At 37.7% G+C, this 13259-nt stretch overlaps 1 protein-coding gene across 1 annotated transcript in view; it reads left to right on the top strand.

Annotated features, from left to right (window-relative positions):
• Positions 1-1024: 1024 nt before the first annotated feature.
• The window catches only part of HMBOX1 (homeobox containing 1), a 162712-nt gene continuing 150477 nt past the window's right edge, over positions 1025-13259 (top strand). The window contains exons 1-2 of the mRNA XM_042780670.1: positions 1025-1059; positions 7537-8013. Of these exons, the coding sequence (XP_042636604.1) occupies positions 1025-1059; positions 7537-8013 (512 nt within the window). The remainder of the gene's footprint in view (positions 1060-7536; positions 8014-13259) is intronic.

The raw sequence follows: 13259 nt of genomic DNA, 5'->3' as shown, positions 1-13259 counted from the left end.
TGTGCCAACCAAAAATATCTCCTTGCATTTTGAAATTGCCCTTTTGAGAAACACTATTTTTGACCACTTATGCCACTTTGCTTCCCTGTTTTTAATTGTTAGTGTCATAGATGTTTTAATTTTGATTGAATTAAACCTAGACTTCACCACTTGATAGTTACACTCTATTTTTTTTCTAATCTTTCTGGGTTAGAAACCTTGGATAGGAGAAAAAATTTCAACTACTTCCATGACTCTCCCTAGTTCATCAAAAGTCACTTTCAATCATAAACTTCAGGACCTTTTTATGAGAGATGCTAGAATATTTTGTATTATGATTCATGAGCTTTGTTTTTTGTTTGGATGGGTAAGAGTCTGGTTACTTTCCAGCAAATACCCTGCCCTCCCCCCTTTATTAGCCATTGTGGAATCATACCTAGAAAAAATATTACATCTTTATTTGCTTAATCTACTCTTGCAAAAACAAACTAACAATAACAAAAACACAAGTCATCTCAGATTTCTAAATAGACAGTAGGCTATTAAGAAAAGGGGCCCAAGTACCAAACTTGATTTTTCTGTGGATATCACATCCTTCTGATCAGCACCTGGACACACTAGATGCTTCTGATGTCAGTACATGGACAATAGCCATTATTACTTATAAAAAGAAGCAGATGGCATACAACAGGCAAATAGCACTCCATGGCTCAAAAGTTGTCTGGACAGAGATGTACAACTGCACTAGTCACTGTAGACAAAGGGCTCAAAATGGCAGTTAAATGGCAAGCTGGTGTCCCCCCAGTCTTATGGAAATTGTCCCAGTAAAGGTAGAGGAACTCTTCATGCATGCCAACACCTAGCATCACAGACAAAGGATACAAAAGGGAGCTTACCTTCTCCCATTAACCTCCAGCCTTGGTAGGCTTAATTAGATGGATTGAAAGCTTCTGCTCCTGGTTCTGCCCACTAACATCACAGCTGAGGGACCCCAGTGTCCCTTGTCCAGCCATTTTTATACCCTTAGGCCCACATGACATGCTACATGGACAAACATCAGATCTTAGAGAGTATGGAGCAGTAATGCCTCCTCATTTTCTTAGGCCTGTTGCTAAGGTGATGAGTTGGGTACTCCTAACTGACCTGTATATGTTTCTTGCCTAGCTGTTTTGTAAAACAAAACTCTCTTGATGGCTCAGGCTGTTTTCAGAAACCAGAGACAAAAGGTCAAATCAAGTTTGATGTCCCACAGATACTAATAATCATGATATTCTTTATTATAAAGTTTTGTATTTTTATTTTTTGCCTCAACTAATTTATTACTTAGTTTTCCTTGATGAAAAGCTACTTAAGTTATAAATGGATTTAAAAAAAAAAACTGGCTTAAATTATAAATGTCATGGTGAGAAAATCCAAAATAAGATCTGTGTTCATTTTGGATGTTAAATATAAATCATTGAAAACCCCTGTGTCTTGTTAAAAAGTTTAGTATTGCTCTGTTCTGGTTACCTAGTGCTGCTCTGACAAGAATATATACCACAAATGGGATGGCCTTAGCAAACAGGAGTTCATTCTTACAATTTGGAGGCTTTAAGTCCAAGTTCAAAGTGCCACGCTCTAGGGGCTGGGTGAAAGCCCCTCAACCTTGGGGTCCAGTTCTGTCTCCTGCTCCCAGCCCACTGGAGCTAGAAGCTTTTCTTCACTCAGCAAGCTGCTGGCCACTGAGGTGGACAAACTCAAGGTTGACAAGTAAAAAGGCACAGTCCCGATGTTACCAAACCACAGGGCAGGCCATTAATTTGTCTGTTGTGAGTTCCAAGGTCAGCATAGCATAGCAGGCTGCTGAGCAACTACATGGCTACATGGAAGGTCCAAATGTGCCATAGGCTAGAGACCAGTCTCAAAGCTTCTCCTTATATCCAGGAAGCAGACCACATCCCAAAGGCAGCTACTCAGCTGCTTGTGGTAGATCCCACCATGGAGTTGACTACCAGTCTCATTATGCAGAATAACTGTCACCAGCTGCCCAGCCACTCAACCAGGCCCAGTCAAGTGGACACACAAACATAACTACCACATGCTCTATCTCTGAATTTTGCTCAGTACTATAAAGTATCTTTTACTGCATCTTGATATCCTCCTTAAAGTAAAACTAAAATGTGATTATTTAGGGTGTATGGATACTTAATTTTGTTGCCATGAGTGCACATCCATAGTGTACCACCATTGTGTCAGTCTTTTTAATAGTAATTATATAAAAGGGCAGTATTTTTTATAAGGCCTTGAAGAATAAAATACCATAATAGTCCCTCTAGGCACCTATATAATACTTTTTCAGAATAGCCAATTGTGTCATAGTAATAGGACACAGCATAACTTTAACTGTTTTACTGGAGAGTCAATTTTTCAAAAACTCTTGTATACCTGAAGAGAATAATTTACTTTATAAGTAATTCCAGAACACCCCAGAAACTTTCTCTAGTTTTCTTTCCTGTTTTTATCATAAAAATTATTGTTGTTTGGAGCCATTGAGTTAGTTCTGAATCATAGCAACTCTGTGTACAACAGAGAAAAACACTGTCTTGTCCTGCATCCTCACAATCATTGCTGTGTTGGAACCCATTGTTGGCAGCCACTGTGTCAGTCCATCTTGAGGATTTTCCTCCTTTTCACTGACCCTCTACTTGACCAAGGCTGGTGTCCTCCAGGGACAGGCCACCTGTTAACATGTCCAGAGTATGTGTTATGGAGTCTGGGCATCTTGCTTATTCTAAGGAGCATTCTGGCTGTACATCTTCCAAGACAGATTTGTTCTTTCTTCTGGTAGTCCACGGTATATTATATATATTATATTAATATATATTATATACTAATATAATAATATTCACCAATGCTTTAATTCAAATTCTTTAATTCTTCTTAAGTCTTCTTATTTATTCTCCAGGTTTCACATGTGTGTGATGTAGTTGAAAATGCTGTGGTTTGACTCAGGCATACCTTACTCCTCAAAGTGAAATCTTTGCTTTTGAACACTTTAAAGAAGTCTTTTGCAGCACATTTGCCCAATGCAATACATCATTTGGTTTCTTGACTGCTGCATCCATCAGCATTGATTATGGATCCAAGAAAATGAAATCCTTGACAATTTCATTATCTTCTGTGTTTATCATGATGGTGTTCATTTGTCCAGTTGTGAAGATTTTTATTTTCTTTATGTTGAGTTGTAATCTGTACTGAAAGATGTAGTCTTTGATCTTCATCAGTAAGTACCTCAAATCCTCTTCACTTTCAGCAAGAAAGGTTGTTTTCATCTGCATTTCTCAAGTTATTAATGTGTCATCTGCATTCTCCAATTCTGATGCCATGTTCTTCTTCATAAAGTAGCTCTGGTGGCTTAGTGCCTAAGGCATTTTGCTAACCAGAAGGCTGGAAGTTTAAACCCACCAGCCACTCTGTGGAAGGAAGACTTGGGCAGTCTGTTTCCATAAAGATTTACCACCTCGGAAACCCAAAGGGGTCACAATGAGTTGGAATCGACTTGATGGCAGCAAGTTTGGTTTTTTGGTTCTTCTTCAATAATCCAGCCTCTCAGATTATTTGCTCAGCATGCATACTGAACAAATATGGTGAAAGGATACAAGCCTAACACATAACTTTGCTGATTTTAAACTGCACATGTGGTAGTTAAGGTTATGTGTCAACTTGACTGGGTGAGCCTGGTTTTGAGTGAATGGGCAGCCGGATATAGTTATTCCCCACGATGAGACTTATAATCAACTCCATGGTGGAATCAACTGTGAGCAGCTGAGTAGCTGCCTTAGGGATGTGGTCTGCTTCCAATATATGAAGAAGCTTTGAGAAAGGTCCCTGAGCTTTTTGTCATGCTTGGACCCTGCATGGAGCTGTGTCTTCATTTAGCAGTCTTCCATGTTGCTTGCTGATCTTGAGACTGTTTCTGGACTTGAACTAGTGGCCTGCCATGTTGTCTAATTATCTTGGGACTGTGCCATTTTACTTGTTGACCTTGGGTTCATCAGCGTCAGCAGCCAGCAGCTGCCTGAGTTAAGAGATACCTCCAACTCCATTTGGCTGGGAACAAGAAGCAGAGCTGAAGTCCAAGGTCGAGGGGCCTTTACCCAGCCCCTAGAGCTGTCATTTTGAACTCAGACTTCTAGCCTCCTAAATTGTAAGAGAATGAATTCCTGTTTGTTAAAGTCATGCGTTTGTGGTATTTTCTATTAAAGCAGCACTAGAGGAGCTCTGGTAGCATAGTGCCTAAGGCACTTGACTGCTAACCAGAGGCTGGTGGTTCAAATCCACCAGCCACTCCTCGGAAGGAAGGTTGGGCAATCCTACTTCCGTAGTGATACTGCCTCGGAAACCCAAGGAGGGGTCGCTATGAGTCGGGGCGGACTTGACGGCAAACAACAACAAGAGGAGCTCTGGTACCATAGTGCCTAAGGCACTTGACTGCTCACCAGAAGGCTGGCGGTTCAAACCCACCAGCCACTCCTGGGAAGGAAGGTTGGGCAATTCTACTTCCGTAGTGATAACTGCCTTGGAAACCCAAGGAGGGGTCGCTATGAGTTGGGGCCGACTCGACAGCAAACAATAACAACAAGAACAACAGAGAACCAAACCAGCACAGTATCATATCCTTTTTTCTGTTTGAATGGTTGCCTCCTCGTCCTTGTCCAGGCTCCTTATGAGCACAATAAATTCCCAGTTTTCACAACGTCACCCAGTTTTCACAATGTTACCGTAATTTGTTATGATCCACACAGTTGAATGCCTTTACAACTCAATGAAATACAGATAAACATCTTTCTGGTATTCTCTGCTTTCAGTCAAGAGCCATCTGACATCAACAGTGATATTCCTCATTCCACATCCTCTTCTGAATCCAGATTGAACGTTTGGCACTTTCCTGTTGATTTATTTTCAGCAAAAAATAATTTACCTTATAAGTATTGGAGAGCAGTCCAGAAACATTCTGTAATTTTTTTTTCTTGTTTTAATCAGAAAAATTAGAAGTGTCATTGTAGCCCTTCAAAAAAAAAAAAAACAAACAAACTCACTGCTGTCAAGTCAGTTTCGACTCATAGCGACCCATCCTTGGGTTTCTGAAGCAGTATCTCTATGGAAGTCAATTGCCCAATCTTTCTTCGGAGGAGTGGCTGGTGGGTTTGAACCCCCAGGCTTCTGGTTAGCAGTCAGATGCTTTAGGCACTAAATTTTTCATCCATCATGTGCTTTTTCTCTGTTAATTGGTATTTTAGCAAAGAATATTTAATTCTTAAGCAATACAATTGTTGGATCTAGCATGTAAGAGTTTTTCAAAGCCCCTTGAGATCTCTTTTTTACAACTATTTTTCTGTTTTATACCACTGGTAAAAGTTAATTAAATTAATTCTTAATATATTAAGAAATGTTTGCTAATTATATTTCTGTGTATACTTAATTTCATTTATTTACATGTTACCCCTTGCCTTTTTTTTTTTTAAAGGATTTCAAAGAAAAAAGAATCAATGGAATACAATAGAGAATCCAAAAGTAATCTAGATTTGTGTGGAGATGTTGTAGATGATCAAGGTGGCATTACAGATCAGAGGGCAGGAGATCCATTATACAATAAATTATTTTGGACAATTAGCTGTCCATTTGGGAAAAAATAAAGCTCAAATACTGTTCACACTCATTACAATTACATAAATATAAATTATGGTTGGGGGCAAGATTTGAAATGTAAAAATCTATTACTAGAACCTCTGGTCCATCAGTAATTACAGTGGTTTTATCTAGTTGACTCTAATTAGAGACCTAAAAGCATGAAATAGCCTGTATCTCAAATTACATAATTGTAAGAACTCCTACCATATATTGGAAAGCAGAACGATACATGCTTTTAGAATCAGTAAGGTCTACGCTTAACTCATTTTTCTTCTTCTTCCTCAGACTTTCTGAGAAGTGTAAGACTACTCTGAGCCTCAGTTTCTTAAGCAGTCAATCCATATACAATACCATGAATAATAATATCCACCACAGAAGGTTGCTGTACAGAGTAGATGAAATTAAATTATTGGGACTCTTACTCTGACTAGAAGTGAAATCTTTAGCAGTAAAAGGGAATTAGTCCAGAATAGTAAAGATGACAATATTCTTCAGCATTCATTTCAATCAGCAAACAGTGTTAAGTGTCTGCTGCATACCACATACCATGTTTGATACTCCAAACTAAAAAAACAAACTCACTGCTGTCGTGTCGGTCCCAACTCATAGCAATCCCCTTGTTGGGTTTCTGAGGCAGTGTTACTATGGAAGTAGATTGCCTGGTCTTCCTTCCAAGGAGTGGCTGGTGGGTTTGAACTGCCAGGCTTCTGGTTAGCAGTCAGATGCCTTAGGCACGAAGCCACCAGAGCTCCCAAGTTTGATACTACAATTATAAAAGCAGATTACCACTTAAAAAGAAATCTTAAATATGAAAGGTTCTGTAAGAAAAGGTTTTGAGTGCTGAGTTTTTATATTCAAAAGGTCTCTTAATATTGTTTCTCACGCTAAAAAGATACTTTTCTGATCTTCTGTAGTATCTTTTGCTAGTTACAAAAAAACATGTTGTAGAAGAAATTTCCTAAGACAAACAAATAGTGCAATTTGGCTACAACCATGCAAGATACACTTCTTGGGCTAACTATTAAGAGAGAAGTATTACAGAGATTAAGTAGCTAAGTAGTAGATAAAATGCAGACAGTGTTTGTACTAAAGTTGCTGTGAATTGGAGCCAATTTCATCACCAGATGAAATGGTATTTCATATGTACCTCTGTTTAGTGTTTGCTTGGGCTTAGTTTAGCGTATCATTTGTTTTCATCAGCTGAAATTACAGTGTCTAGTTCAGGTTTTACTGAGTTGTTTGTTAAGGGAAGGTGATACCAGCTATTTCTTCAGCAATATTTCTTTACTACTATAATGTAGAATAATGAATTTCTGATGGAAAAAACACCTGTGAGTTCTCACATAGCCTGGACTTAATGTGCTATATATACCTAATCTGTTGTTTTTGCTGTTACTTCTAAAATGAAATTTTGGTTGAGATACTTACCAAAATTGAGGAAAATGTGAGTGATATGTCATATGAAATTGAGTTTTATGTTATCTCTAGCGTCAACAAAAAAAGTAAGACGCAGTTAGATGGATTGACACAGTGGTTGCAGCAGTGGACTCAAACACAGCAGTGATTATGAAGATGGCACAGGACTAGGTAGTGTTTCGTTCTTTGTACATATGGTTGCTGTGAGTCAGAACTGACTCCATGGCACATAACAACAACAATGTCCATCTGCTAATAAACTCAATATTTGTACCAATCCATTTGCCAATGCAAAGATAGTCTACCATGTGACATGCTTTATTATTTTCAATTAGGAAGTTGATGTAGCTTTATATGTAGAAATATTGTGTCTTCTGCTGAACATTCTTTATAATTACATGTTCTTTGGTAGATTATTGTAAATAAAAAGTAAAGGGAATTTTTTTTTCTGTCATGTTTTTTTTTCTTTAGTTTGCTGGAAACCATGTCTCACTATACAGATGAACCCAGATTTACCATAGAGCAGATAGATCTACTTCAGCGCCTTCGGCGTACTGGAATGACTAAACATGAAATTCTGCATGCCTTGGAAACTTTGGAACGTCTTGATCAAGAACATAGTGACAAGTTTGGAAGAAGATCCAGCTACGGAGGAGGTTCATATGGGAATAGTACCAGCAATGTTCCAGCATCTTCCTCTACAGCTACAGCTTCCACACAGACCCAGCATTCGGCAATGTCCCCATCACCCAGCAACAGTTATGATACCTCCCCACAGCCTTGCACTACCAATCAGAATGGAAGGGAGAATAATGAGCGATTATCTACTTCCAATGGAAAGATGTCACCAACACGATATCATGCAAACAGCATGGGTCAGAGGTCATACAGTTTTGAAGCCTCAGAAGAGGATCTAGATGTAGATGATAAAGTGGAGGAATTAATGAGGTTGGTGTCTTTGCTTTTTTAGAGTCCCCACAAACGTATGTGTCCTTAGATTGTTTTTGAGAAATAATGTATACTGCAGCTATTTATAATAACTATAATTTCTCCCCTCCCCTTCTTTTGGAGATGAAGGGAAAAAATTACAGATTCTGTTTTTAATTAATACTTTTTTCTCTTCAGTCCTGTCTCTTTGCTGTTTGAGAAGCCTTTCTATTCTCTTTGTTGCTCTACTTTTATTAACTTCAGGCTGACAGCCATATTCTGATCTTTAAATCCATTATATGTACTTTTTCTGTTGGATAAGATAATTTCATTATGATACAGAATATGTACATTCTTAATTTTTCACTCCAGTATTTCAATCAATAAAATAATTTGAGCAACTATCCTATAAAATGTAGTAATCGTAAAAAGAAAAATAGACCTCGTTTCTGCCCCTAAAAAGTTTGAATTTCTGATTTTGACAGTAGAGACTATATATATTTTTTAATGTCATTATTACCAAATAAGTGCTAAGCACTTAGAGTTTTAATGACTTAGAAAGGGAGTCTGCTTTCAACAGAGGTGTTAGGAAAGGCTTCACACCAGACCTGGAGCATTTTCAGGGCAAAAACTATGTCTTATTGTTGTGATTCAAGAATCTTGAACTGTCCTTGGCATGTGAGAAGGACTCAGTATGTTAAGTGAATTTGACCTAAACCTTCAGGAACAGCCTCAGTTTTAAATGTAGGAACTTTATTGAATTATTAGTAGAAGATAAAGAAAGCATCATGGCATGTTTAGTCTCATATGATCATAGGTGGGCTAGCCTATAGTAATGAGGATAGTAAATTAGAAGATGGTACCAATTTTGGAAGGCTTTGAGTTCCATACTAATTTGTGTTTAATTTGGTGGAATTAAGCAGTTTTTATAGGTCTCTAGGAATACAGACAATAAAAACATTGTTTTAGAAGATTATCACTACTATAGAAGGAAGTGTGGGGGTCCTGTAGACAGACTAGGTACAGTAGATGATAAAAGAAGATATAGAAGGAATCTGTCACAGATTAACATAAAATCTATCATTTTCTCAATCCTTGTTCTTTCTAATGATTTTAAGACTTAAAGATAGTATAATCATGACTTATTGCCACATGGAAGAGGCTTCCTGTATTACTACAAAAGTGAGATATCTTTTAAAGAAATTAACTGTCCTAAATTAATTTTAGAGTAGAACTGCCTTACATGGAATTCTTGGTTAAATGGACTGTTGTTTCTAGATTCCAGTGTAATTCCTGAATGAACAGCTTCATAAAGCAATAATAAAATCCTGGCATTAAGCATCTAAAATTTAAACATATCAGAGATGAATTTGACTTTGATTTTATTTGTACTCGTTAAAGCATCCGGCCAAAGTTCTGGTGTGGCTTTTGAATTTAACATTGTCAAATCTAAAAGTGAGAACCATTTGGATAAATAAAAGTTACTTCAGTCATTGAAATACCACAAAATTAACTTCTAATTATCCTGAGCTGAGGATGTTAACAACAAAATTCATTTTTTAGGGTGCTAGCCTGTTTTTGATAAGCTTTTGACATAATCGGCTATTCCCAAATATGTGATTGTGTTATTAGACTAACAAACAGTTTGAGAAAACTTCATTTTTAACAAAAGACTGTAGAATATTGCCTGGTCTAATAAGGGTCTAAACCCATTCTAGGATTTGTCGTTAAATCCCACTGTTACACACATTCAGGTTTTAGTATTAAACATGCATGTGTTTTGTACTTTGTTGTTTACATACAAGGTGCCACTTACTCATAACCAGGAAACTTTATCTTTTTCACTTACTCTGATTTTTTCTTAGAACTGCTGCTTTGCTATCCTCTAAACATGTAGGGTTCTCATTGGGCCTTTTGTCTTCTTTTGGTCCTCTGCTATTGCATTCTTACTTCCAGCTACACTCCTTCACTCCTCCAGTACTCCCCACCTCATTTTTCTCAACTTTATAGATGATAGTTATCCTTCTGAGGTAAAAATGGAAATGTCTGTTCTCACTTTTAATCATTACAACCATCCTATGACATTGGTCAGAGATACTGAGATTCACACAAATGAAATAATTTGCCCAACAAAATTTAAATATTACATGGCAGTGTTGAATTCTAGCTAATATATTTATTACCCTATGTTGCTGATACGTATGGCCTCTGTAAATAAATTTTTCATGTCTATAGAAAGTATAAATCTTACTGGGCTTACTATCCAGATGTTAATTACTTACCACTTTGCAAAAACGACAAGGAGACCACATATTCTGACCTCCTCTAATCCCACAAGAGGAAGACAGGATTACCAGCAGTAACCCAAGGCCTATTACTGCAAGGCCAGACATGCTGCCTCCCTCCAGCCCTTTCACCAACCGTTCCTCCCAAAGCACCCACCACCTCTCTCCTGGGTTCGATAATTCGCTGCAGTGGCCACACAGAACTCACAGATTACAGGGTTTATTAGGGAAGCACCAGGCTACAACTCAAAATCAGGAAGAACGCTCAATCTCTCTCCCAGCCCACCGTCCCCCAGCCAAGAGTCTCTCACAGTATCTTTCCCAGCAGTGCTGTTCCCTCGGTGTCTCACTCAGCAATGAGTGTCTCTTGCGTCTCTTTTCCCAGCAACGCATGTCTCAGGAGCCCGGGTCTCTTTCAGCAGCACGTCTTCCTCAACCAGCACTCAGAAAGAATTCTGCCTCCAGGAGATCTCCTTTAGAGCCCGCAGGGTGGTCAAACTAGCCAATTACAGCATCAGAACTCTAAGCACCTGAGAGAGAGTGGGCACCTCCCAGAACATTGTTTTGTGCCACTCGCAACAGAAATACTCCAGGTGGACACCTTTAGCAATCAGGAGCTCCTCAGTTGCTCATAGCAAATCCCACCTTGGAGTTTACAAAGACTTATGGATAGAAAAGCCACACAAAGTAATTTACTACACTGCACACTTCTAATAGCATTTATTAACTAAGTGAATTTTTATTTGATGGAATGTTAGAGAAAATTTTAAGCAGTGGATCTTTGAGTATCCCTTGGCCAATTAAGACTGTACTATTCTTGCTATTTACTTAACAGTAGGGTGATATTTTAGTGGATTGGATTTGGTGGTCTCTAGGAAAAGGAGAGTGGGTACCTGAATGTCTTCTCATATTATTTTCCGCATGTATAATTCACCTATTGCTGCTCACATTCTCCAACCTCTCAAGCACTCGACAATAAGACATTTGTTTCAGTTCTCATAACCCATGGAGTCCACAGCCTAACTCCTAACATTTTCAAGATACATAATGAAATTTTTTTGTAAAACTTAAGTTATAACTGTACACTGATTAACTTGTTGAGAAAGAAACTGATACTTTTTCCATGTTTGAATTGGAAAGCATAAAAAAATGAGAGGAAAACTAGCACATAAATTCTTAACAAACTGTTGAATATCAAATTTTATTTTAAAGCTAAGAAGTAGAGTGAAGATTCATTTCACATTTGAATGTTTCTAAAATGTGTCTACTAATATATATGTGTAGGAGCTCTGGTGGTGTAGTGGTTAAAGTATTTGGTGGCTAACCTAAAGGTTGGCAGTTAGAACCCACTAGCCGCTCCAGGAGAAAGATGAAGCAGTCTGCTTTCATAAAGATTTAGAACTTTGGAAACCCTATGGAGCAGTCCTACTCTGTCTTGTAGGGTCACTATGAGTCAAAATCGAGTCAATGACAATGGGTTTGGTTTTTGAAATGTGTGTGTGTGTGTGTGTGTGTGTGTGTATCTACCTACCTACCTACCTATCTCTCTCTCTCTCTCTCTATATATATATATATGATGAGAGTGAACATCTACTAATACTTACCTATTGTGTATATATAATAAAATAATCCAAATAAAGCTTTTCAGAGAGTGCTGGTGGCACAGTGGGTAAGGCATTTGACTGCTAACCCCAAGGACGGCTGTTCAGACCCACCAGCTGGTCTGCAGGAGGTAGATAAGGCAATCTACTTCCATAAAGATTCACAGCTTTGAAAACCCAATGAGGGTCACTATGAGTCAAGTTGACTTGATGGCAGTGGGTTTGGTTTTTTATGCATTAAAGATACTGTTCTTAACCCCTGTATATTAAATTTTATGAGTGTATCAGTATTATGTAGAAAGTTCTAAAACTTTCTTGTAAGTTAGTTTTCTGTAGGTCTAACAATAGGGTATTTATTTCTGTAGGTAGGATATTTTTCTTCTGTAAGTAATTAGATGATATGGTCATGATACGCACTTAACATGTCATTTTAAAAGATACAGTTATCTTTAAAAAATTTATAATTATGTTTTATCTCCATGGGTGGAAATTAAAGGCAGCAAGTTTTTATTCAAATGTGAAATAATTTGTAGATAATAATATTTTTTCAACTGTGAAATAGTCTGTCTTGTTTGGTATTGCTCCATCTCTGAAGTCTTTGAGAAAGATAACTACTTTTCAGGGATCCTAACGTATGTATACTGTATATTAACTAAAAGGATATAGAAGATCTTAAACATACCACTTTTATATTGGCAATGGTTAGTATCCCTTGTCCAGGAAAAGAAGTAGTACCTTTTTGAGCTAGTATTAATAACTCTTTTCCATTTTGATTTGAGGAGCTTACACATACTTAGGAATAGAATTAGAATTTAAAGCTGTTTTAAAAATGATCTAGATCAGGTTTTCCATTTTTTAAAACCTTTATCTTAAACTATAGATTTCTTCATTCATTGAACAAATTAAGCTCTTCTGCTCTTGTATATACAAAGTCCATGATGAATAAGACACAGTCTTTCCAGGCTGTGGTTAGAAGAGATAAGACAAGATCAGGAACAATTTTAATAGTATGTACTGCATTAGCATGTGAGTAGCATAATTGAAATGCTCAAGTTAGCTATTGGAAGAAAAGATCTTTTTTAGCTGGAGAAAACAGAGAGAATTTGTCTGAATAGGTGATACTTAAATTGTGCCTTAAAAAGGGAATGTTTGGAGATGCTGGCATGATGGCGGACTAGGCACAAGGACTGCACAGATGCTCTTCAACAAAGAAAAGGGAAACCGATTAACACAGACATAGAAGATAGTCTTGGACCCCTGAGCCTTGAAGGGAAGGATACAAAAGTGGACTAAACCCCAACTAGCAGAAGAATTTGCGTGAAAATACCAAAAAAGGAGACATACGGAGCTGCGGTCTGGCAGGGACCTGAGCGCCCCTGAC

Source organism: Orycteropus afer, unplaced genomic scaffold (assembly GCF_000298275.1).
Source record: "Orycteropus afer afer isolate SDZICR_OR568_19922 unplaced genomic scaffold, OryAfe1.0 scaffold00053, whole genome shotgun sequence".
Lineage (NCBI taxonomy): Eukaryota > Metazoa > Chordata > Mammalia > Tubulidentata > Orycteropodidae > Orycteropus > Orycteropus afer.
Note: the sequence above shows the minus strand (reverse complement) of the source record. Positions and strands in the feature narration are given on the sequence as shown.